The 26,515-nt window shown below is 36.2% G+C and overlaps 1 protein-coding gene across 5 annotated transcripts in view; it reads right to left on the bottom strand.

Annotated features, from left to right (window-relative positions):
* Positions 1 to 26,515, bottom strand: part of RAP1GDS1 (Rap1 GTPase-GDP dissociation stimulator 1) — a 150,291-nt gene that overhangs the window by 108,043 nt on the left and 15,733 nt on the right. For 4 of the 5 annotated variants that reach the window (XM_081219159.1, XM_081219161.1, XM_081219163.1 and 1 more), the window contains exon 2: positions 6,708 to 6,818. In XM_081219159.1, the coding sequence (XP_081075285.1) occupies positions 6,708 to 6,818 (111 nt within the window). The remainder of the gene's footprint in view (positions 1 to 6,707; positions 6,819 to 26,515) is intronic. The other variant, XM_081219160.1, reaches the window with a different exon arrangement.

The following is a 26,515-nucleotide window of genomic DNA, read 5'->3' as shown; positions in this document are numbered from 1 at the left end:
TGAGAATATATAATTCTTTTTTTTTTTTACAGTCACTCTGCTCTTTAACTCAATTCACAGAACTGCTGAAAAAGTAGACATTTCTATTTAAAAGTAGAAAAAAAGGTTTGTATAGAAGGTATTTCTGTTATACAAGTATATTACACAGCTTGGGGCAGTAACAGGTCCGAAAAGCTCTTCTCACCCACTGATACTTTAAGCCTAGGAGGGAAGAGGTCTATCACGTAGGGTCTGGTTCTTGCTTGATTTGAGAGCTTCTATCAGTCTCTATTTCTTCTGTTGCAGGAACCTCCAACTGGCTTGGCTCAGCTGATTTTTGGATTACGGGCCTTCTGACTCACTCTGATCAACCAACTGGTTATTAATCACAAGTCCTGGAAATGGTCTAATGACTGTGAATTTAATGAACTCAGCACGTGGAAGGCTCGCCCGAGGGTGTGCCATTCTGATGACCATCTACTTTTGGCATTCCAAGGCTGGAGAAGATACTCAGAAACAAAGCCAAAATTAAGTTCATCATTAAAAAGCCTGAAATGTTTGAGACAGCAATTAAGGAGAGCACCTCCTCCTCTAAGAGCCCTCCAAGAAAAATAAATTCATCGCCCAATGTTAATACTACTGCATCAGATGCTGAAGATCTTAACATCATTCAGGTGACAATTCCAGACTATGATAATGAAAGACTGTCAAAAGTTGAAAAAGCTAGACAGCTAAGAGAACAAGTTAATGACCTCTTTAGTCGAAAATCTGGTGAAGCCACTGGTATGGGTTTCCCTGTGAAAGTTCCCTACAGGAAAATCACAACCCTGGCTGTGTGGTGGTTGATGGCATGCCTCCTGGAGTGTCATTCAAAGCCCCCAGCTATCTGAAAATCAGCTCCATGAGAGAATATATAATTCTTATTAATTCATTTCCAATTCATTATAGTAATTAAAAGTCCAATCTGCATGCCTCATATTTTTTGACATGTTCAGGACATATTGGGTTAGTGTTTAATTTGAGAAGCCAGTTAACATCTATTAAGCATATGGCCACAGAAGACCTACAGGTAGCTGCAGTTACACAGTTAAATGGGACCCTGTCAGAAACAAATGTTAGGAAGACACAGCAGCACAAACCCATCAGCTTCTCCCCCAACAACTTAGTGACAGTAAGTCAGTATTAGTGTTTTACTGAGGATGGTAGATCTTTTTCAGTATATATTTGGCATATAGTATCATTTCAAATCACATTTCTCTTACATATTTTACTGTCAGGAACATAAGAAGTTTTTCAAATTTAGCAAACTTAAGAAGCAAAAATGGTATCATTTATTAATTAGCTAGTGTATGAAAATCCAGATTCTCTGTCAATGCTTCAATCACAAACTACAAATACCAATGGAGGCTTATCTCCTTCTGGAGACTGTACATAATGAGAGCTTTCTTTGCCCTTTATGAAGTACAGTGCTTAAAAGCATATTAGAAGGCAAACAGCACCCAGTACCATGTTATTATCTTCTGTTACTAATCTTGTGACCTGTGAAAGATTTCAAGATGGTCTTTCTCATTATTTCAATCAGATTCAAGCCTTTCTGTGACCCCTCTTCTACGAATTCCTGGATATAAATATATTTGAATATATACTGTCTCTTCTTTCTGCTTCTGACTAACATATATCTTGGACCTATATGCTACTACTTCCTTAGAATCTAACCCTAGGATAATGAACTTAAGGTTCATTATTTTAAATGGGCTCTTTTAAAAATGTCCACTCCTCCACTGAATAACCCAACTATATTTTATTGATGACAATAATGATGATTTTGTTTCTAAGCTGCATTTCCATCATAGCATACTGGCTGGTCCAATTCTTAAACCACCCATAATTCAAGAAATGATAGCCTATAAAACTCCAATAGAAATATTTATAAATATTTTATAAAATTTTAAAAATAAGATTCAATATGTAATCAATAATTTTAAAAGGTTTAATGAGATATTTTACTTTCAGGGAAGTACTAAGTCTTTAAAGTATAGTATGTGTTTTACACTTATGGCATACCTCAATTCAGACTAGCCTCATTTCAAATGCTCAATAGCCATGTCAAAGAATGGATACTGTATTGGACAGCACAAGTTTAGAAGATTCCTCTGGAAGGCTAGTGAGCATAGTATTCCCTACGTTTTTCCATGTTTAACAGAATTTTTCTATAGCCTTGATACTTACTGAGCACCTTGGCTCAATATAAAATTCTTATTCCTTTAGTTTTCTGAAAATACTGCTCTAATATTGAATTGTTTTGCATACTGTTGTTGAAAAGTCTGATGCCAATCTAATTTTCTTTTCTTTTTAAATAACTTGATCTTTTAACATGGAAGCCTGGAGGATTTCTCCTTTGTATTTATTTTTACCTTTAAAGTCTAAAAGTTTTGCTAGACTTCTTCGAGGTCAATTTTCACAAGTACATTCTAGGCCCTTTCAACGTATAGATTCTGGTCTTTTTATACTTCAGAAAAGTTCATACTTTTAAATATTAGCTCTGTTTCAATGTTTTGTTTTTCTCCTTGAGGATTCCAGTTGCATGTATGCTGGATCTTTTTGCCTATCTTCTATATTAATCATTTTCTCTTTGATCCTTTATTCTGTCTTCATTTTGCCCGCTTTCCTCAATGCTCCTTATTAAATTTTCAGTCACCTCTATTCTTCCTTGGTACCTTGTAATTTAGTCTTACTTTTTAAAATGATTCTTTTTCTTCATTATCTTCTAGTCAACTCTTACTTTACATCTTCCTAGTTATTATCCACTTTGGTTCCAAGTTCCTGAATTTCTTACCCAGGTATTCTTTTTCCTTTTCATATCTGCAAAGGCTTAAGGATGTTTAATAGAGGTCATGGTGTTCTGTTACTGATAACCACTTCGTGGGTGGTTTAGGAGAAAAATATTCAATAACTAAAATGTTTTGATTCTTATTTTCTGCTTTGTTCCTTATAGCACCTATGTATGTATATAGCCTGCAATTTCCTATTCAGTGTATAGTTTTTCTTTTCTTTAACTAGCAGTAAAAGTTGTATGCAGTAAGAGTAAGGATGAATTCTCAGGTTTTTTAGTTCAAAAGCTCCCTCTTCTGAACTTAAACCAAAGGGGGTTATTAGTGTGTCTTCTAACAGTATGATTTTCTTATTTCTACAGAGCACTTACTTTCTCCATCTTGCATCCTTCTTTCCCTTCAACACCAAGCCTACAAGGGAGAACAATTTCATCCCCCAAAGCGGCACTCTCCTGATCTGTTGCCTAGGGTCCTGTGTACTTTTAAGTCTCCTCCTTTTGATTCCCAATAGCCAATGCTCCAAATTGAATCTAAGGCCAGGTCTTAGAATTTTCCCACCAAGTTAAGACTTTTTCTCTCTAAAGGCAATTTTAACTGTAAACTATCACCCCTAGGCTCCTGATTCAACCCCTCTCGTCTTTTCCATGTAGTCTCTGCAGTCTTCATGAACTCCCTCTAAAAATGGGCTCTGAAGCTGAGTAGGCTAGATTTGGATATTAATTTCTCTCTCCTAATAATCTGAAGTTCTTAGTGTGTCTCCAGGGCATAGGTTATAGATATTTGATTTTATCTGATTTTTTGTTGATTTGTATGGCTTTTTAGACTGTGTAGAAAAATTCAAACTTAGGTGGCCACCACTACTCTATGGCAATTCAGGGGTCTTAATTCATCAAGAATTGTCAGTGTCTTTTTAGTTGACCATGTTCTCTAGTTTAGTCTAGTCTCCTCTATTCTTAAAATACTATATTTAGTAAAAACTGAATCTTTGGTAATTTATGATTAACACCAGTCATAAGCCCTCATTAATGATGGACACAATAACTAAAAGAGCCACATAATACAAAAGTATATAAAGGAGGTGAACACCATAATGAATTTAGCTTGCAAAGAAAACTGCAAATGTATCACTCTGTGATACATTTGATAACTTAGGGTAAAAAACAAATCTAGATATTACTGTGAAATAATTAAGTGAAATAAATTTTCATTTCTACTAAAACAGCAGCAATCTTTCATGCTCAGTAAATGAAGATTTAACAAGGTTATTGAAAAACAGTTGGTAATAAATTTCAAAGTCCCTTACTTAGGAAATAATTTTGATACATGACAGCAAGTCTGTTCAGAAATATTAAAGGCATAAAGCAGACTAAAAGCAAACAACAACAGACAATTCTTACTGTTAGAGAAGATTTATAATCTACATTAGTAGCTTCTGTACATAATTTGATATGTTTAGGATTATAGCCTAGTAGGGAGCCAAAAATCAACATACTGAATAAAGAACAAGCGTTAAGAAATAACCTAAGGATTCAAGAGGTAGATGAGTATTACAAAGTTAGGAATATAGAACTAGATACTAAATACTTTCTTCTTTAAAAACAAGTAAACTGATGTTCTTTCATAGGGTTTTCTATAGATAATGAACAATTACGTGACACTTGTATGAAATAGGAATTGCCACTATATACACTTGTCAATATTTCCTGAATCTGTTCTTTAAAAAGCTATAAAATATTGCTTCCTTTTTTTATTTCTCTTCAACAATTTCATCTATCTGTGTACCAGTCTTTCCAGGAGAGGGCTGAGCAAGACTCCACGTATAACCAAGGAGATCACCTCCATGTCCCTCAGGTCCTGAACAAATGGTCTATTTAGAAAATACTACTTGTTTTTCACACAGAGAAAAAACTGGGCCATTTAAAACAAAATAAGTTATAATAAAACAATGCTTGAAAAAAAATGAACTTGAGATACTCAATTTATACAGACTAATTACAAGATTACGTAAATCTGCCTATACAGGCATGTGTAAAAATCAGGTCATTATGTGGTTCTATCCAAAAGAATATTCTGTGATCATGGAAATAGTTTATACCTGTGATCCCCAATAAGGCAGTCACCAATCAAACATGCCTATTGAAAAGTTAGACTAAAGAACTTAATTTTTTTTTTTTTTTTGGTGGTACGCGGGCCTCTCACTGTTGTGGCTTCTCCCGTTGCAGAGCACAGGCTCCGGACGCGCAGGCTCAGCGGCCATGGCTCACGGGCCCAGCCGCTCCGCGGCATGTGGGATCTTCCCGGTCCGGGGCACAAACCCGTGTCCCCTGCATCGGCAGGCGGACTCTCAACCACTGCGCCACCAGGGAAGCCCAAGAACTTAATTTTTAATTAAATTTAATTGTTAAAATTTAAATAGCCACCTGCATCTATTATAATGGAGAGTACAGCCTTACACGTTCTCTCTTATTCTTTTTCTTTACCACTGTGACCCTTATCCAGATGTTTTTACTGAACTCCTTATTTTAAATCCCTTCTCTGATATCTCTAAGATTAAATAGCTTGACATAATTATAATCTCAAAAGCAAAAAATTACTAAAACAGAATTTTAAAAGCTACCTTAAATGTGCTTTTTGATGAAGAGTACTGCAATCAATTATTTTAAATTTTCTAATCACAGTTTACTAAAAAAGAAAAAACAATGCATACATATCAGAGTGCTTGAAACTGAACTCTAACAATACAGTCTATACTTCCTCCTGAATTATTTGTCAGCTACATAATTAGTCCCAGGATAAAATAATGGCATAATTCAAAACAAGTACAGCATAAACCACAGCACAACCAAGGAGAATTAAGGAAACAAATGAAAATTATTCTGTATCTGTCTATTCATTGTGATAATAGAGAAATTAGTGAATAGAAATATGATGGATCAAATGTAACAATACAATGTATTAGTCAATGAAGAGTTGTATAATTTTTATCTCTAGTATTATTTACCACTCCACCAAAGATCAAGTGTTACCTCAGTTTTACAGGATTTTTGGATGACTGCTGATGGCTCTTTCCAATTAAACCTAAGCATACACATTATTTTAAAGTAAAATGATTTAAAAGATCTCAGAAAAAAAATTTCAAATGTTTTAAGCTTCCTCTCTCTTTCTTTCTTTCTTTCTTTCTTTCTTTCTTTTTTTCAAAGCTTCCTCTCTGTTTCTCCTCCCCACATGTAAACACAGTCTTTTTTTAAAGCATAAATGTAGGTGTTAAGAAGAAAAACAACTTTGGTGCTTATCTGTTAAGAACTGCCTCTCTCTGGGACTAGTATTAATGTCATCACCACCAATCAATTCCACCTTTCTTCTGCCTATCAACTTGGCTTTCAGTATCCTGGGGGAGGCGAGGTAAGTAGGAGGGTGAACAAGTAAAACAATCTCAGTATTCAGGGATAGGATTCAAAAGAATTCAAGTTATGTGAATGTAAGTTATGTGCTAAACTACATACCAATTTCTGAATGACTGCTGATTTGATTTTTTGTTTGGCATTTGAGTAAACATAATAAAACTTACTATTTTTTTTTACATCTTTTATTGGAGTATAATTGCTTTACAATGGTGTGTTAGTTTCTGCTTTATAACAAAGTGAATCAGTTATACATATACATATGTCCCCATATCTCTTCCCTCTTGCATCTCCCTCCCTCCCACCCTCCCTATCCCACCCCTCTAGGTGGTCACAAAGCACCGAGCTGATCTTCCTGTGCTATGCAGCTGCTTCCCACTAGCTATCTATTTTACGTTTGGTAGTGTATATATGTCTATGCCACTCTCTCACTTTGTCACAGCTTACCCTTCCCCCTCCCTATATCCTCACAGTATGGAGGTTCCTTAAAACTTACTATTTTGAGCCAAGGCTTGAAGTAGACAATCCAAGCATCCTTCTAAACTATCATCAGTTCTGTCAACAGCTGTTATCTTCAGCTTCTTCAAGGTATCACTGAGATTATCTGCTTAGAGAAAAAAGAGCAATCAGAAATCTCTCTAACCATCATGTTACATGATAAACAGTACCACTAACAGGCATAAGGCTCCCATTATGGTGAATTAATTTCCACATACATTCCAAAATGGCAATGGACTATACGATTACATATTTTTTAAATAAAATTTGATCCATTTAACTCATAAAATATTCATTCTGTATCTGTAAGATACCAAGAATATTCCACAGATAGTCAGAGAACACCTTTTCAGCATTCTTGTACCTTATTTAGCTTGTTCAGGAACAAGCCATGGTTAACTGAAAAAAAAAAAAGTCTACAAAAAATTACATAGCTTTGCAAATAATACTTAATTACATTTTTGGCTTCCTCTGTTGTATTTTAAATACATAAAATGAATATGAAGGTTTAGAAAAGTTTCAAAATGATATGACTTAAAATAATAAAGTCTGGGGCTTCCCTGGTGGCGCAGTGGTTGAGAATCTGCCTGCTAATGCAGGGGACACGGGTTCGAGCCCTGGTCTGGGAAGATCCCACAAGCCACGGAGCAACTGGAACCGTGAGCCACATCTACTGAGCCTGCGTGTCTGGAGCCTGTGCTCCGCAACAAGAGAGGCCGCGATAGTGAGAGGCCCGCGCACCGCGATGAAGAGTGGCCCCTGCTCACCACAACTAGAGAAAACCCTCTCACAGAAATGAAGACCCAACACAGCCAAAATAAATAAGTAAATTAATAAATTTAAAAAAAAAAATAATAATAATAATAATAAAGTCTGATGACTATAAAACCTGTTTTAACAATGCCACTTAAAAAACGCTTCAAAGTACTTCTTTAAGCCAAAACATGTACATTTTGGATTTTAAAGCAATGCTCTCCTCCTAAATTATACACAGATTCCTCTAGACCATAGATGGTTAAAAATCTTTTTACACTATTAAAAATTATTTAGGACCCCAAAGAGGTCTTTTTAAAATTTTTTATTCAAGTTTAGTTGATGTATAATGTTATATAAATTACAGATGTACAATATAGTGATTCACAGTCTTTAAAGGTTATGCTCCATTTATAGTTATAAAATACTGGCTATATTCTCGGTGTTGTACAATGTATCCTGTAGCTTATTTTATACATAATAGTTTGTACTTCTTAATCCCCTACCCCTTTACTTCCCCTCCCCACTTCCCTCTCCCCACTGATAACCACTAGTTTGTTCTCTATATCTGTGAGTCTGTTTCTTTTTTGCTATATTTAATAGTTTGTTGTTTCTAGATTTCATATATAAATGATATCATACAGTATTTGTCTTTCTCTGACTCATTTCACTTAGCATAGTACTCTTTAAGTCTGTCCACATTGTTGCAAATGGCAGAATTTCATTCTTATTTTATAGCTGAGTAGTATTCCATTGTGTGTGTGTATATATATGCACAGACACCTCCCCCCAACATTTTCTTTATCCATTCATCTGTTGATGGACACTTAGGTTGCTTCCATATCTTAGCTACTGCAAATAATGCTGCTATGAACATTGGGGTGCATGTATCTTTTCAAATTAGTGTTTTGGTATATATACCCAGGAGTGGTAGTTCTAGTTTTATTTTTTTGAGAAACCTCCATACTGTTTTCCACAGTGTAGCAACAATTTACATTCCCACCAAAAGTATACAAGGGTTCCCTTTTCTCCACATCCTCACCAACATTTGTTATTTGTGTTCTTTTTGATGACAGCCATTCTGTCACTTGTGAGATAATATCTCACTGTGGCTATAATTTGCATTTTCCCTAATGATTAGTGACATTGAGCATCTTTTCATGTGCCTGCCTGTTGGCCACCTGCATGTCCTCTTTGGAAAAATGTCTGTTCAGGTCTTCTGCCTATTTTTTAATCAAGTTGTTTGCTTTTTGATGTTGAGTTGTATAAGCTGTTTATATGTTATGGATATTAGTCCCTTATTGGTCATATAATTTGCAAATATTTTTTCCTACTTAGTAGGGTGTGTTTTCATTTTGTTGATGGTTTCCTTTTCTGCGTAAAAGCTTTTAAGTTTAATTAGGTCCCATTTGTTTATTTTACTTTTATTTTCTTTACTTTAGGAGATGGATCCAAAAAAGTAACGCTGCAATTTATGTCAAAGAGTTTTCTGCCTATGTTTTCCTCTAGGAAATTTATAATTTCTGGTCTTACATTTAGGTCTCTAATCCATTTTGAGTCTAGTTTTTTATATGGTGTTAGAGAATGTTCTAATTTCATTCTTTTCCATGTAGCTATCCAGTTTTCCCAGCACCACTTATTGAAGAGACTGTCTTTTCTCCATTGCATGGTCTTGCCTCCTTTGCTGTAGATTAACTGACCATAAGTGTGTGGGTTTATTTCTGGGCTTTTTATTCTGTTCCATTAGTCTATGTGTCTGTTTTTGTGCCAGTACCATACTGTTTTGATGACTGTAGCTTTGTAATATAGTCTGAAGTCAGGGAGCGTGATTCCTTCAGCTTTGTTCTTCTTTCTCAGGATTGTTTTGGCTATTCAGGGTCTTCTGTGTTTCCATCCAAAATTTTAATTATTTGGTCTAGTTCTGTGAAAAATGTCACTGGTATTTTGACAGGGATTGAATTGAATCAGCAGACTGCCTTGAGTAGTATGGTCATTTTAACAATAATAATTCTTTCAATCCAAGAACACAGTATATCTTCCACCTGTTTGTGTAATCCTCAATGTCTTTCATCAGCGTCTCATAGTTTTCCGAGTACAGGTTTTTTTTACCACCTTAGGTAGGTTTATTCCTCAGTATTTTATTCTTTTTGATGCGATGGTAAATGGGATTGTTTCCATAATTTCTCTTTCTGATTGTTAGTGTATAGAAATGCAAACAAATTTCTGTATGTTAATTTTGTATCCTTCAACTTTACCGAATTCATTGATGAGCTCTAGTAGTTTTCTGATGATGTGTTTAGGATTTTCTACGTATAGTATCATGTACAAAAGAGCTCTTTTTTCAATTATTTATATTGATATTTAACATACTAAAAATTAAAAATGAGACTTTTAAAGACTTATTTTAGTAATTCATTTAGACCTAACAAATATAAAACTATTATCTGTTAACATAATTATACTTTTAATGAAAAATAATTATATTTCAAAACCAACTTACTGAGAAGAGTGGCATTTTTCTACATTTTCACAAATCTCTGTAATGTCTGCCTTAACAGAAGAAAACTGGATTCTCATATCTGCTTCTGTACTCAATCTTTATAATTCATTGTTTTGGTTAAGTAGATGAAAAAAATTCAGCCTCACACATATACATAGTTGGAAAACAAGAGAGTATTTTAACAGCCCTTTCAGATAACAGTGGATATTCTTTGATACTACACCAAAACTTGAGTAGTGGTAGTTTTTTAAAGGTTAGTTACCATGTGAAATCTGAAACAATATCACTGAGCTCTACCAACTGTTACATGAAAATCCATTGTTCTTTTGCATTTTGAATCTTTCTTGCATGCAACATGTTTATCATCAATGCATTGGTCATTTAAAAAATTAGGTCATGGAGTTATGTGTATCTTCCAAACACTGACACGTTTCACTGTACTATTTCAAAATATCACATTTGTTAATATCTTCACTAATCTTTTTTAAAGACTAAGTACTGGGAAGCTGTCAAGCTTAAGGTGATACAAGTTTTCCAAAATTCTAATTTTCTCTTAAAACCTCTAATTTTATCACCAGCAACAGATACTGTGAGCTGTTTTCCTTAAATGACAAATTATTCTCATTCGTGAGAAAATATCTGCCAAATATGAAAAGCCAGTTCGTCTCTCTGTTCTTTCAAATTAAAAAAAAAAATGTTATTCCATGAAAAAAAGTATCTCAGTCAGCTCACTACTCAAAAGATTGCACAATTGCTTTTCTTAAAAACAACCATCAGACGTTACAATGCAATGCAAGTGTTTTCTGTGTACTTCCTATTTTATCAAATAGTATATTTTTAAAATGTGTATAAAAAAGTTGAGAGTTTTAAAAACATTGTTTTTCCTGCTTCATCATGGACATTCTTTTTTTTTTAATTAAACCTATTTTAATTTACTTATTTATTTTTGCTGTGTTGGGTCTTCATTTCTGTGCAAGGGCTTTCTCTAGTTGTGGCAAGCGGGGGCCACTCTTCATCGCGGTGCACGGGCCTCTCACCATCGCGGCCTCTCTCGTTGCGGAGCACAGGCTCCAGACGCGCAGGCTCAGTAGTTGTGGCTCACGGGCCCAGTCGCTACGCGGCATGTGGGATCCTCCCAGACCAGGGCTCGAACCTGTGTCCCCTGCATTAGCAGGCAGATTCTCAACCACTGCACCAGCAGGGAAGCCCCCATGGACATTCTTAAGTGAAACTGGTTATTTTTTTTTTAACCTCAAGTATACGATGGTAAAGAATACAATAATTACTAGTTATTGTAGTTTGGTGCTACTGCTAGCCTGATTCACACATACTGAAGCACCAGCAATTTTTTACCCACAGTTGCTTTTGCACCACTGTCAATGCAAATGTCAATACAGAGAAAAAAGACAAAAAATGTCTTTTGATGTTACCACACAAATAGTTTTGACCTCACGGGCACCCTAATAGGATACCAAGGACTCCTGGGATTGCTGTTCTAGTATTAGAATTTCAGGCATTTTCTTACTTTTAATAGACTTTTGTACATTGCCAGCTCATGACAATTCTAAAAATAAAGTGGAATTCCCTATTATAAAATGAGTGATAATTTATTTTCCAGGTCAACCCAGGAAAAACTAGACTTAAAAATTTACATTAAATAATACTAATATGCTCTAGTGATGTCTCGTACAACTGTGATTAACCGAGTAATCCTAAACCTACTTTATAAAAAAATCCCAGGTTATCATTCACAACGAAGGTTAATATTTATTTTCTTAAGAGGGCTTAAATAGTTTTGAGAAATTGATTTTATTTCCCTAAAGGAAAAGAAAACTATATTCATATGCATGTCTTCTATTAACTAAAAAGAAGTTGTAGGGCATCATATCTCAGATATACTTGTTCAATCTTATTACATGGTTATTAGGTTGATATTTCTGAAATAAAGTATGAATAATATATCATATCTAAGTTCATACTACTGAAAGTAATAAAAAGTAATTACCACAACACTGAGGAAAAAAGACATAATGTTAGTCAAATGATAATAATACATCAAAACTATGAGTCAACAAGTAATAAAAGTAGTTAAGACGTACTTAGTACTACCTATATTGGCATCTGGATCTGTTTTACTTGTTTCCTTTCCTTCATTCTATCCCCAGTGCTCCTTGTTTGACATCCCTTTCTTATCAAGTTTCAGCCTAACTGTCACAACCCCAGAGACCATCGTTGTTCTTCTAAGTCTTCTCTTCCCCAACCCTCCAGGGTTATTCTCTATCACTGCATCCATCCTTCACAGCCCTATTCACAGTGTGCAGTTATATATTCTTTTGTTTAATTGGTAATATATACTCCCCCTCTATATTGTACGGGGCACATTGTTAACTATAGTCACTATACCTATTACTTGGCACAAAAAGGTAGCCAGCAAATATTTGTTAAATTAACTAAGTGAATAAGGGAATGAATTCCTTACTTGCAGAAAGTTCTCTAGTTACCATCCTTTTATCACACACTTATGAGCCAAAGTATACCAATAGGGAAGGGAAGGTAAATGTTACCTGCTATGCACCTACACTATGCACTCCGTGTTATCAGAAACAGAAATACAGGATCTTACATTTTAATATAGGAAGATATCAGTGAAGACAATTTAAGTACTTAAGAATATAAAATATATAACTAAAAAATACACAGACCATTCCATTTTTAAAAGACTTCTACTCAGTAAAAAAAAATCAGTCTCTCCATAGAAATAATTATATGCCTACTAATGATGTGGGATCTTTTTAGAAAAAGTTCATTAAATTCTTCATCCAGAGACAACCAACGCTGTCAACAGAATTATTACAAATTTAATGTATTTTTAAGCATTTAAAATGAACGAACAAGTTAGTACGTAAAAAACTCTTGCTGTGAATCTGTTTATAGTGTCAGAATGTTGATATCTTGATTGGAATAGTGATTACATAAGTATGTACATTTGTCAAAGCTCATCAAACTGTACATTTAAAATCTGTGTATTTTAGTCTGTGTGAATTATACCTCCTTAAAAGAGCATACTGGAAAATAAAATAACTGGGGCAGTAACCCCTTTCCCACTGGTCTCAAGCTTCCTTACAGGGAATTTTTACTACAGTGACACTTCTTCTGGCTCCTCACTTGGCAACTGCCACCTCCATTCTCCAGGAGAGGAATGATTTATCTGATTAACAAGTTGAGAGAGAAGAACTGGATATGCATGGCTCAGCCCCTTCTGGGCTCCTGATTTTTTAGTAGAAGGGGCAAGAATTCTCTGTTCCTCCCCATCTTTGGCTGTCCAGCTGACAAGATTATTAGTAAATATATTTAATTCAGCCCTGAAGTATTAGCCATTCCTTTGTGACTATACAAATAAGCTCTGTCCTTCATTCTAGACTTTATCTATTTTAAAGCAGTTATTCTGAATTCCAACAGAGAACTCATCTGCTTATATCGCCAGTGATTCTGAACTTGGGTAGGGAACGGGGGTATTATTTTTGGACTCCTTCAAAGCATGACAGTACATCTCAGTAGCAAATCCTTACCATCCAAATTTTTTGTGTGTGTAAATCCAGATTTCCATACTTTATATTTACTTATGATTTAAGACACTGTAATTATTCTAATAGAAAATTTCTCAGCTTCTGGCTGGTGGGCAGGGTAGGGGCAGTAAGTAGAGAATGATAATTTTCATGGGAAGTTCTAGTACTAAGAAGTATTAACAACTAAAATAAAAATTTTTTCCTTAAAATAATAATCTCTTCCTTATATTACAGCATATGGTCTAGCTTGTCTTGTGAAAGAAAATATGACATCTTCAAAGAGTTAAAGCAGGGACTTCCCTGGTGGTGCAGTGGTTGAGGACCTGCCTGGCAATGCAGGGGACACAGGTTCGATCCCTGGTCCAAGAAGATCCCACATGCCGTGGAGCAACTAAGCTCATGGTGCCACAACTACTGGGCCTGTACCTCTAGAGCCCAGGAGCCACAACTACTGAGCCTGCATGCCACAACTAATGAGCCCACTTGCCTAGAGCCTGTGCTCCGCAAAAGAGAAGCCACTGCAATGAGCAGCCCGCGCACCACAACAAAGAGTAGCCCCCGTTCGCCGCAACTAGAGAAAGCCCGCGCGCACCAACAAAGACCCAACACAGCCAAAAATAAAATAAATAAATTATAATTAATTAATTAATTTAAAAGAAGGAGTTAAAGCAAATTTGACTTCGGTCCTTAATTCTCTGTCTCCTACTTCTTAACCACTTAATCACTCTTAAAACCACAATCTAACCAAATTGTCTAAAACTCTATCAAAATTAGTCTGGCAAAAGTCTTAAATATCTCGACAAACACAATGGACTTTTCTCAATTCTATTATTTGACATCTTACTTCAAAACACCAGTGTCTCTAAATATTTGTTCTTGGTCTTCTTCTCTATCTGTCCCTTTAATGTTAGCATGACCGTGGTTTTGCCCAGAGTCCTCTTCTCTCTCTGGATAATATATATATGTTCACCAGAGAATTAGAATGGTATGCTAATCATCAACAAAAAAACCAAATAACCCAATCAAAAAACAGGCAGAAGACCTAAATGGACATTTCTCCAAAGAAGACATACAGATAGCCAACAGGCACATGAAAAGATGCTTAACGATGCTAATTATTAGAGAAATGGAAATCAAAATACAATAAGGTATCACCTCACACTGGTCAGAATGGCCATCATCAAAAAGCCTACAAATAAACAACAAGGTCCTACTGTACAGTACAGGGAACTATATTCAATATCCTGTGATAAACCATAATGGAAAAGAATATAAAAGAGAATGTATATATATGTATAACTGAATCACTCCGCTGTACAGCAGACACGAACACAACATTGTAAATCAACTATATTTCGATTTAAAAAAAAGAATAGGGTATTCATTGACTATTAGGAATAGAAGATATCTGTGATCTTCTGGATCAACTTTCTCCTTTTATAGGGACCTACAGAGATTTATATTCTAAGGTCACTCAGCAAGTATGCAGAATTGCTGTCGCAGGTCTCATTTTCACTCTTTTACTACTTAAATGATCAGAGGCAAGTTAATACTTAAACACATGATAGTACGTATAGATAGGGTAGCTTATGAACTGCAGAATGTGTAATGAGAATTTAATGATTTAAAATATTGAGTCCTATGTGACTGAAAATGTACGTAAGTCCCACGTGGCCAAAAAACCCTAGCATTTTAAAGAGCTAATTAAAATGAAAATGTGAAAAAAAAAGTCTACAAATAATAAATGCTGGAAAGGGTGTGGAGGAAAGGGAACCCTCCTACACTGTTGGTGGGAATGTAAATTAGTGTAGGCACTATGGAGAACAGTATGGAGGTTCCTTAAAAATCTAAGAGTTACCACATGATCCAGCGCATGTATCTTTTTGAATTAGAGCTTTCATCTTTTCCAGATATATGCCCAGGAGTGGGATTGCTGGATCATGCGGTAATGACCTATATGGGAATGGAACCTAAAAAAGAGTGGATATATTTTTATATATAACTGATTCACTTTGCCGTACAGCAGAAACTAACACAACATTGTAAATCAACTATACTCCAATAAAAATTAATTTAAAAAAAGATACATGGGGCTTCCCTGGTGGCACAGTGGTTGAGAGTCCGCCTGCCGATGCAGGGGACACGGGTTTGTGCCCCGGTCCTGGAAGATCCCACATGCCGCGGAGCAGCTGGGCCCGTGAGCCATGGCCGCTGAGCCTGCGCATCCAGAGCCTGTGCTCCGCAACGGGAGAGGCCACAACAGTGAGAGGCCCGTGTACAGCAAAAAAAAAAAAAAAAAAAAAAAGATACATGCACCTCAATGTTCATAGCAGCACTATTTACAATAGCCAAGACATGGAAGCAACCTCAATATTCATCAACAGATGAATAGATAAAGAAGATGAGGCATATATATATACAATTTAATATTACTCAGCCATAAAAAAGAATTAACTAATGCCATTTGCAGCAACATGGATGAACCTAGAGATTATCATACTAAGTAAAGTCAGACAGAGAAAGACTAATATTATATGATACCACTTATATGTGGAATCTAAAACAACAGTACAAATGAACTTATTTATAAAACAGTAACAAACTCACAGACAGAGAAAACAAACATGGATACCAAAGGGCAAGCGGGGGACAGGGATACATTGGGAGTATGGAATTAATTAACAGATGCACACTACCATATATAAAATAGATAAACAATAAGGATTTACTGTACAGCACAGGAAACTATATTCAATATCTTGTAATAAAATATAATGGGAAGGAATAAAGAGAATATAGATATATATATGTATAGCTTAATCATTTTGTTGCACACCTGAAACTAACACAGTATTGTAAGTCAACTATACCTCAATAAAAAATATTAATTAATTTAAAAAATAAAATAAATACGTAGAATGTTATGCTGCCTCTCCTTCTGTCCTTCCTTCCTTTATCCAGCTGGACAGATAACTTCCTTTATCCAGCTATCTACCTATCAATGTAAAGAACTGCCACTTTCTAGGCCTTGTTACATTTGGATAAAATATGACTGCAACTTCTGATAACCCTGATCAGCAAGCTAGCTCTCATTCCAAGTGTCTCCTCTTAGAAGCCCTTGTTAAAGACATTAAGACATAAAGATATGAAGACAGCTATACTTTCCTGCTAGAACTTTGTTTTTTTTGTTGTTTGTTTGTTTGTTTGCTGTATGTGGGTCTCTCACCACCGTGGCCTCTCCTGCCGCGGAGCACAGGCTCTGGACGCACAGGCCCAGCGGCCACGGCCCACGGGCCCAGCCGCTCCACGGCACATGGGACCCCCCCGGACCAGGGCACGAACCCGCGCCCCCCCGCATCAGCAGGCGGACTCCCAACCACTGCGCCACCAGGGAAGCCCCTGCTAGAACTTTGAAACAACCTTGTCCAGACTTTTCTCTTCCAATCCTGTATACCGTTAGGCACCAGAGGCTCTTTATGCTCCAATTTCTCTATTCTATTAGCCAGAAACTCAATTTGCTGGTCTTTAAGTGTGTACTGCAATAGAAGAGTTTCAATAAGACCTAAAATTTTACAGCTATCAGTTCCTCTCTTTTCTTAATATCAATCTAAGAAAAACTGACAAGAAAAGTGGGGTTATTTTTACATTTAAATAACTTAACTATAGAAGTGCCTAAGATAATCACCATCATCAAAGAATATACTGTCCCAAAGAGCCAGTCTCAAAATGAGAGAGTATCATATTAAGCTAGTAAGTCCTGACATTCTTTTCTTTTTTTAAAAGAGAAAAACAACCACTGTTTATTTTTAATATGATTATATAAAGTCAAGCACAGTGTGTATTGTGCAACTTTTGCTTTATAGTTAGCCTAAGGGGTGGGGTTGATGGTCAGAATGGTTAATGGTAGGGAAGACATACCATTCATTTTTAACAAATTTGTATTTTCCAAATAGTATTCCCTAATTAGATACCTGAATGCTGATAGCATTATTTTATATGTAAGGATATCGATATTCAGTCACAAAGTAGATCAAAAAGGAAATTACTTCAGGTCCCAGAATTATTCAGTTTTTAGTCTTATTTTTCTTCATCCTTTTTCCTTCTGAATCTCATTAGCTGAAACTTGAAGTGTTTTTTTTTAATTGAAGTATAGTTGATTTACAATGTTTCAGGTGTACAGTAAAGTGATTCAGATATATATAGATAGTATTGTTTTTCAGATTCTTTTCCATTATAGGTTATTACAAGATATTGAATATAGTTCCCTGTGCTATAAGTAGGTCTAATTGTTTATTTTCTATATAGTAGTATGTATCTGTTAATCCCAAATCCCTAATTTATCCCTCTCCCCTTTTTCCCCTTAGTAACTGTAAGATTTTCTACGTCTGTGAGTCTATTTCTGTTTGTAAATAAGTTCCTTTGTATCATTTTTTAGATTCCACATATAAATCTGAAGTTCTTTATGCTATTCATGGTAGCATAATTTTAAGAGTTTATCTTCTTCACAGATATTATCTAGAAATAGTACCTTTAGTTTCAAGGTTACTGGATCTAAAAATATAGTGTATACTTTCAAATGTTCATTCTATCATCTTACTATATAGTAAGTGGATGGATGGATGGATGGACAGACTGACCGACTGACAGATAGAGAGGTGTTTATCTCTCTGGACAACTACATCACTATTGATAATACCCATTAGGAGACAAAGTTATCCCCCTTCAAATGCCACTCAATATTTTCTAAATATACAGCGTCTTAGTAATAGCAACACTCTTAAAAAAGAGATTAAGGATTTCTTGCAATTGAAGAGAATTAATCTTCATGTACATATATAGTAGCAAAGCTTTACTATCATCATTATTACACACACCAAATGAAAATAAAAATTATTTTTATACTAACATGCTTGTCAAGCACCTAGAATGTAGTCAATGCATGACTGGAAGAATTTCAAATTCATCTCCAAATGAATGGCATTAAGTCAGTTTGGGGCACCTGGCTTAGGGAGCTGGAAATAATAACAGTCTCTCCTGAATATTATATTTCACTTATCAGAAGGGTTTAGGATTTGACAAAATGAAACTATTTTAAAAGTTTGCCTGCTAAAGAAAGAAGAAATGATTGTTTTTTACTAGTATGACGATGGAAAGTACTGTATTTAAAAATTATAGTATTTTCAGCTTTGGTATATTGTAACCCAGTTTCTATCTAATTTTTTTGCTTAATATAACTTTACAGAGTTAGTCCAGAGCCAGGCCTAAAACCCAGAACACTTTAAAAAATTAGTCTATTGCAGACTTCCCTGGTGGTTCAGTGGTTAAGAATACACCTGCCAATGCAGGGGACACGGGTTCAAGCCCTGGTCCCGGAAGATCCCACATGCCACAGAGCAGCTAAGCCCGTAAGCCACAACTACTTAGCCTGCACTCTAGAGCCCGCGAGCCATGACTACTGAGCCCACGTGCCACAACTACTGAAGCCTGTGTGCCTAGATAGAGCCTGTGCTCCGCAACAAGAGAAGGCACCGCAATGAGAAGCCTGTGCACTGCAACAAAGAGTAGCCCCCGCTCACCGCAGCTAGAGAAAGCCCGCGTGCAGCAACAAAGACCCAAAGCAGCCAAAAAAAATAATAAAATAAAATAAATAGATTTATTTAAAAACATAGTCTATTGAGTCTTCCATTAAATCATGCTACATGTGAGGGGAAAAAACTTTAAAAATATATTTGTTTCATTCTTTCTTTTAATCCATTTCTGCTAGTTGAGAACTCAAAGACCAACACAGGATTTAAGTCCCCTCTGATTATTATCCCTCCCTCTTTACAAATAAATCTTAGATTCTCCAGTTTTCTTATTAACACTAAAATGAGTAAATGAAGATTGTTTCTGAGTCTTATGGAACCTGGGTCCAACTTAGCAACTTCTATTCACCCAGGCTAGAAACCTCAGAAACATGTTCTTCCCAGAGCATATCACTGTTCTTTCAAAAGTATTCAGCGATGAATAATTGCCTAAAGTCCAGAATACCTTACGTCAAAACCAACTAATATGATGCCCCCATCTCATTACTTTCTCACACAACATATGTGTCAGTCCCACTAGATTACTGGCTTTTTTCCAGGCATATGCCCATTTTTACAACTGTGCTTATTAAATTCTTCCTGTCTAAAATGCCTTTCTGTGCATTCTCTATCTACAGAATAACTACTTACTCTGCAAAGTCAACGAATATTCGATTCTGATGTGAAATCTTCTGTATTCTTGCAGTCAGACCAACTCCTTTCTTTTCTAGGCTCCCATATCTTGTTCTTAACCTCAATGATGGCACGGATTTCACTGTTTTCTATATTGCCACTGTTTCACCATAATAAGCAACTCATGGACAAAAAAGGCACCATATTTTAATGATTAATAGCCTCTGGAGTCAGTCCATCTGGGTTCAAATCTTGGTTCCACCACTTACACTGCATAAACTACACAAGCTTATTTTCTTTGTCTTCTCATATATAAAATGTGGATAACAATAATAAGGACCTCATCAGGTTGCTGTAAGGATCAAATGAGGTTATACATAATGCTCTTAGAACAGACTATACAGCACTCATTAAGCAATCAAGCACTGTTGGTGACTGCTGATATAATAATTATTAATAACTGTCATAGTTGTACTGCTCATTACACCCACCATACTGTCTCGAACACAGTAAGCATTCAGTGAACAACTGCTGAACAGAATTTAATGGCACTCACCAGCTGTGTCTACTTTTTTTTTTTTTTTTTGCAGTACATGGGCCTCTCACTGCTGTGGCCTCTCCCATTGCGGAGCTCAGGCTCCGGACGCCCAGGCTCAGCAGCCGTGGCTCACGGGCCCAGCCACTCCGCGGCATGTGGGATCTTCCCGGACCGGGGCACGAACCCGTGTCCCCTGCATCGGCAGGCGGACTCTCAACCACTGCGCCACCAGGGAAGACCTCAGCTATCTTGACTACTCAGATTTTCTTCTTCCATAAGAGCTTTAACATCATTTCATCTAATCATGCCACAGCGAATGAATGAATGAACGAATAAAAACCCTCCTGAGATTATAACTGGAATTATATTAAATTTATATTTTAATTGTGGGATAATTTGCATTCTTACACTATGAAGTCTTCCCTTCCACTAAATGTATGTATTTCATTTCATTCTGATCTTGTTTTGGGTCTCTCAGTAAAATGTTCTATTTTTATATAGATCCTGTAATTTATTATTAAATTTGTTTCAACATATTTAAAATTTCTGTCATTAGTGAGAACTGAATAATTTTTCCCATTATCATGTGTAGGTGTTTATGCCTAGAGTAGAAAAGAGCTACTTTGTATAATTATTTCATAATCAGCCAAATTCTCTTATTAATAGGAGGTTATTAAAAAGTGGGACTTTTTAGTTTCCTGAGTTTTCTGTATAGAAAATTATATGATTAGTAAAAAACAGATCGTGTTATCCCTTCTTTTCTAATGTTTTTACCCATTTCCAAGAAAGACAGGATCAAACGAGAAAATAGTTCTAAACTCGATTAATTCATGGCCACGTAAGTTAATCATTTTAGGTTAAAATTCAACATAGAAAACCTTCTCTTCTGCTCTTAATACCGTTGCATCCTCCATGACTCTCTGAAGGTGGGTAGATATACTCATATAAACACACATACACACCTAACAAAACAGGGACTTATTTCTTGGCAAGCAAAAAGAGGTGAAGTAGAAAAGTTCATGATTCAGTCACTACTGCTGCTACTATAGATTTCTGGGGTCAAAATATCAACTGAGGCAGCAGGGGGTGGGGGAACACCTGAGAACTTAGGAAAAGATTTAAATTTAATCATTTACTATTATCTTCATAATTATTGTTCAGTCACAGAATAAAGAATTTGAAACTTAAAGTGAATATAAAGCTAATGTAAATAGGCATTTTCTTTAAATTCGTTTCCAAGATTAAGTTCCACAGAAGCATTCTAAGAGGAATCTACCTAAATACTAAATGTTTAGAGAACACTAAACTTGACTTGGAAAATAGATACCAGAGCAAAAATGTAACAGTTCAAAATGCATGTGTGCAATATTTATTTTCAACAGCAATTCAGGCAATACTTGGAGAATTAGAAATATTTGTAATATTTAGAGAGAAACAATGAAGACATAGAAACTGTTTTACTTAATGAAAGGACTCCAAAATAAATTTCATAAATATTAAACTCCTAATTTCTACCTTAACTCATTCATTACTTTAACATGTAGTCATACCTCTTCGTACATGTGGGTTCTCTCCCAATACACTTCTCCAGGTTGCAATGACATCATAACTCTGTGCCCATTTGCCAGTTATCCACACATCTATCTACTGAATATGCTTCTTTCACTCCACAAGATGATTCTAATTGCACATCTCACATTACTTCCTCCCTCACTTGAGACAAGATTACTAACTTAAGAGTTCATAAAAATATAAGGCCTTAGATGAATTTAATCAATCTCTTCTATATGTCAACAGTTTGAACTATATGATAAGTAGATGAATTCCAAAATTTAACTTCATAATCAAGTTCACAAATCTATTTAACTAAGAAATCATTTTTGTATACTATTGTACAGTTCTATTTCTTCTGTATTTTTCATTTTGCTAGTTTTATAGTCCTACATTCATAGAACTTTTAGTTTATTTCTACTATTTGATGGGACATTACTGTACAACAGGAGATTCTTCTAGGATACTCACATTGCTCTCCTATAGTAGAAACTGGAAAAATCCTGAAAACCTACTTTACTGAGTTATTTGTACTTGCATTTCTTATTACAGATTATGGCATAAATTGCCATGATTAAGAAATGTTTTTATGTTACACTAAAAGATGTTACACTAAAAACAATGACTATGCTTCACTTTAAGTTTTCTTCTCTAATTATTTCAGAAATTGGATAAAAACTTTTTGAGCAATCACTTTTCATGCATTCTTAAATGGAGTTAAAGTCTATTTTAGTTTGAACCAATAACACTATCGTCTTAGTAAGATGTCATGTTTTGACTAGAGGGTCAAGAGTATGATTGATGATCTTCACAACTACAATATTAAACCATAATGGATAACAGCATTTGGATAAGATACAGTTTGTAAAATTTTCTTTCACACAATGCCAAAGACCTTTTCACTTAGAGTTCAAGAATGATCTCACTGTTTTATAGCTGTCAAATATAGCTTTAGCAGATAGTATGACACAAACTGCTAATAAGTTAATACATCAGTTTTTTTTTAAGAGAATGATTTATGCTGAGATTCAAGCTTAATTAATTCTTTGACCCAGAACTGACCAAGAAAAATACCAGGGTGATTTCTTCTCCTCAACAATCCCCTAACAGAAAGATTTAAAATACAACCATACCAAATAGTTGTCAACACCCAGGATATTGTAAGCCAACTTAGAAAATCAATGTAGATAAATCTACAAAGCACAACGGCATTTGTCAAAGAATTTTAAAGACACCCAAGAATTATACTAGAACAATGTCGGTGAAACCGTGTAATCTGTCATATTACAAACAGCTTCCGTGTAGAAGAACTGTCGGAATGATCTCTGTACACAAGAGTTCCAGAAAATGCTGCAAAGTGGAAACTATATACTTTCAAACTTCACTTCTGTACAAGTAAGCTAACTGAGTCTGTAACAAAAGAGAAACTCTCTAAACATAAAAACAGCTACTTGAAACGTATTTACCCTGTTCCAGCTCCCTGTACCTGGTACGTGCCTGCAGATCAACTGAGTCCTCAGTATCAGCATTCTACCACCAGATTCTTCGGAACAACGTTTTATCAGTTTACTTTATTATCCTGCATTTCCCAGTTTCTCAGGCCCCATTTATCTTCAGGCTTTCATATTTTATTTAGTCCCTCAGAATAGTACATTGAGCTTGGACTTAATATCTTAGCTGTGACCTTTTACTCCTCCAGGATACTAAAGTGTCTGCCTATAATGCTTCAGCTCCTGGCATTTAGATTCAAGAGTAAAAGATATCCTGCCTCCAAGCTCTGCCCTGGACTCTAGGATATGCCTGACCGGGGAAGGTGAGGAAGACCAGACAAGAGACAGATAATATAATTTCAATAAGAGGAAATCCTGCCTAAATATATGGGAATTTTTAAAAGCTATATAAGGTAGATAAACAGAAGTGTTTGGGGGCTATCTACTTACACTTGCAAACAGTCCCGAGCAAATTCTTCACTAGAGTATTCTTAGAACTGTGACTAATCAATTATAAAGATGGACAAAGAAGTAAAGACCCTGCTTTATAATGCTTTGTAATAGAGAACTAGATTAAATATTGACATAAAAGACCTACGTAAATGGAACTTTCTTTAGCTAGAGAAATATATAAAGAAGTACTTCATTAAGACTGGTGAAAAGCAAATAGTCTCACTTCATAACCAGATAAATACAAGAAAGAGATAATATACACTGAAATTCATAAACTTTTAGGCAACACCAACTTTTCTGGGTAATAAAATGCCAACCAGAGAAAAAGGATATATAAACAAGTAGTCATAAATGTGACAGATGAATTTAACATAGGCATATATTAAGGAATATATTAAGAATTTTAAAAATCTAATAAAAATGATAATGTCTGAACGGTAACTGATGAGCCCACAAAGGAATATTTTCCCAGGATACTGCTACAGAAAGCAAAAAGAAATGTGAGGGTCAAGGTAAAACAAAAGAGAATTTAGATAAAAATTAAATATATAAGACAGAAAACATGATGTACTTAAAGCTATGATGTACCATGAATTTAAAAGGAATAAAATTCAAGCAATAGGATGAAGAGACATTTAAGTCAGTTATCAACCTATTTGTCTCTCAGCTCCAAATTCACTCTTATTGCCTGATCTATAAAAATGAATCTGGGGGCTTCCTTGGTGGCGCAGTGGTTGAGAGTCCGCCTGCCGATGCAGGGGACACGGGTTCGTGCCCCGGTCTGGGAAGATCCCACATGCCGCGGAGCGGCTGGGCCCGTGAGCCATGGCCGCTGAGCCTGCGCGTCCGGAGCCTGTGCTCCGCAATGGGAGAGGCCACGACAGAGAGAGGCCCGCGTACCGCAAAAAAAGAAAAGAATCTGGGCCCTTTACATATTTTTCCTTTGTCAGATGGCATGATACAAGCCTTGTCTGTAGATGACAATGGATAGCACTGAAGAGGAAGGTGCTCTCCTTCCTGCTCAGCCTGCATAATTTTCTCCAGTGTCAAGTGTCTGCGAGTCACAGCATTCACCATACATTTTCTCCAGCTCTCAGCTCAGGCAGCAGCGCTGTGTACAACAGCCCCACACAACTCAAGGCTGCATCCCAGCCCCGGTTACTGCTTCCCACACCATCTCTCAGCCCTGGAAGTGTGTGTGCCAGAAGCCCTGTGGAGCTGGCTATCCAGAGCTACTCCAGCCCAAATTGTACACAGAAGGGTTCCTGCAGAAGAGGGCTTCCCCAGCTCCAGGTTCCAGTAGTACCTGCAGTGGTGCTTCAACTTCCTCTGCATGCCCAACTATCCGTGTGCCACCCATCAACCCCAGCTTCCTTGTTCTCCCAGGAGTCTCCTGCAGGTCTGATGGGTATGGACCAGCTCTGGCCTGGGCAACCCAGTGAACTTCTATGCAATCAGGAGGCCTGAAACTATATCGTTTAATGAGAATTCACCCTTCCAAAGAAGTGTGTGCTTCCTTGGATACACTCTTGCACCAAACACTTTATACAGTTTGCTATCTACCTTTAAAGTTACTCTCCAATTACTGTTTAATAGGTTTGTTGTTGTTGTTGTTGTTGTTGTTGTTGTTTTTGTGGTACGCAGGCCTCTCACTGTTGTGGCCTCTCCCGTTGCGGAGCACAGGCTCCGGACGCGCAGGCTCAGCGGCCATGGCTCACGGGCCCAGCTGCTCCTCAGCATGTGGGATCTTCCTGGACCGGGGCACGAACCCGTGTCCCCTACATCGGCAGGCGGACTCTCAACCACTGCGCCACCAGGGAAGCCCTGTTTAATAGTTTTTACGTCAAATGTCCCCTGTTTAAATTACTGTGTATTGAAAGACAATTCTCCCTGGATTTCATGGTGTTCCTGCACTGTTGGGGCATTCTGAGCAAAGGAAGTTGATAACCTATAATAAAGATAAGTCTCCCACCCTTAGAATGGACACATTCTAGGATTGTAAAAAATTGCCCTCTTCTTCCCAGATATTTGCTTTTAGCTTTTAGGGTAACAAACCTAGAGATGCCATCCCCCTCCCAAGAGAGACTTTGTTTAATTCAAGAGCAAAGATAAGGGGTATGTGTGCATGTGTTCCTTGAATGGCAGATGTGCCAGTAACCCAATATAAGCTCTCAGTGTCGTAATTTTAGGATTCCTCTCTTAAAATTCCTCTCTGCTACTTGTGCACCAATCACCAGTACTAAAATGTTCTATGAGTAATAAACCCTGTTCTAAGATCTACAGACCTCATGTTTCCTGTCAGAATATCTATACATACATATAAATGTAACATTATATGGTTTGCCTTCTGATTGGACCTAGACTGATACAGATATATACATAGTCGGCTAAGAAAAATGAGGAGTTATGTGGCAAACAAGTAAGAATATTAGCTCTTTCAGTGAACAATATCATAGTCTATCAGATCATGAATGCTATGTACCAGGTGAATAAAGGTTAAGAAGATAACCTCAAACTTCTATTCATCCAACAATATGAACTAAGCATCTACCAAGCATCAAACACTGCCCTAAGTGCTAAAGATACAAAGATGTATACAACACAGTTCGCATAGTGTAGAAAACTTTTTTTTTTAGTTTTAATTTTATTTTGGTGGGAATTACCTTCACATGTCTCAATTTACTCCCACAAGCAATCAATGTTAACATTTTCTTGTGCATCCTTCCAGAAGCACTCTATTTATGCAATTATTTATATT

The sequence above is a fragment of the Mesoplodon bidens genome, assembly GCF_964165515.1.
Source record: "Mesoplodon bidens genome assembly, chromosome: 1".
Taxonomy (NCBI): domain Eukaryota; kingdom Metazoa; phylum Chordata; class Mammalia; order Artiodactyla; family Ziphiidae; genus Mesoplodon; species Mesoplodon bidens.
This window is presented reverse-complemented; position numbering and strand designations above follow the sequence as displayed.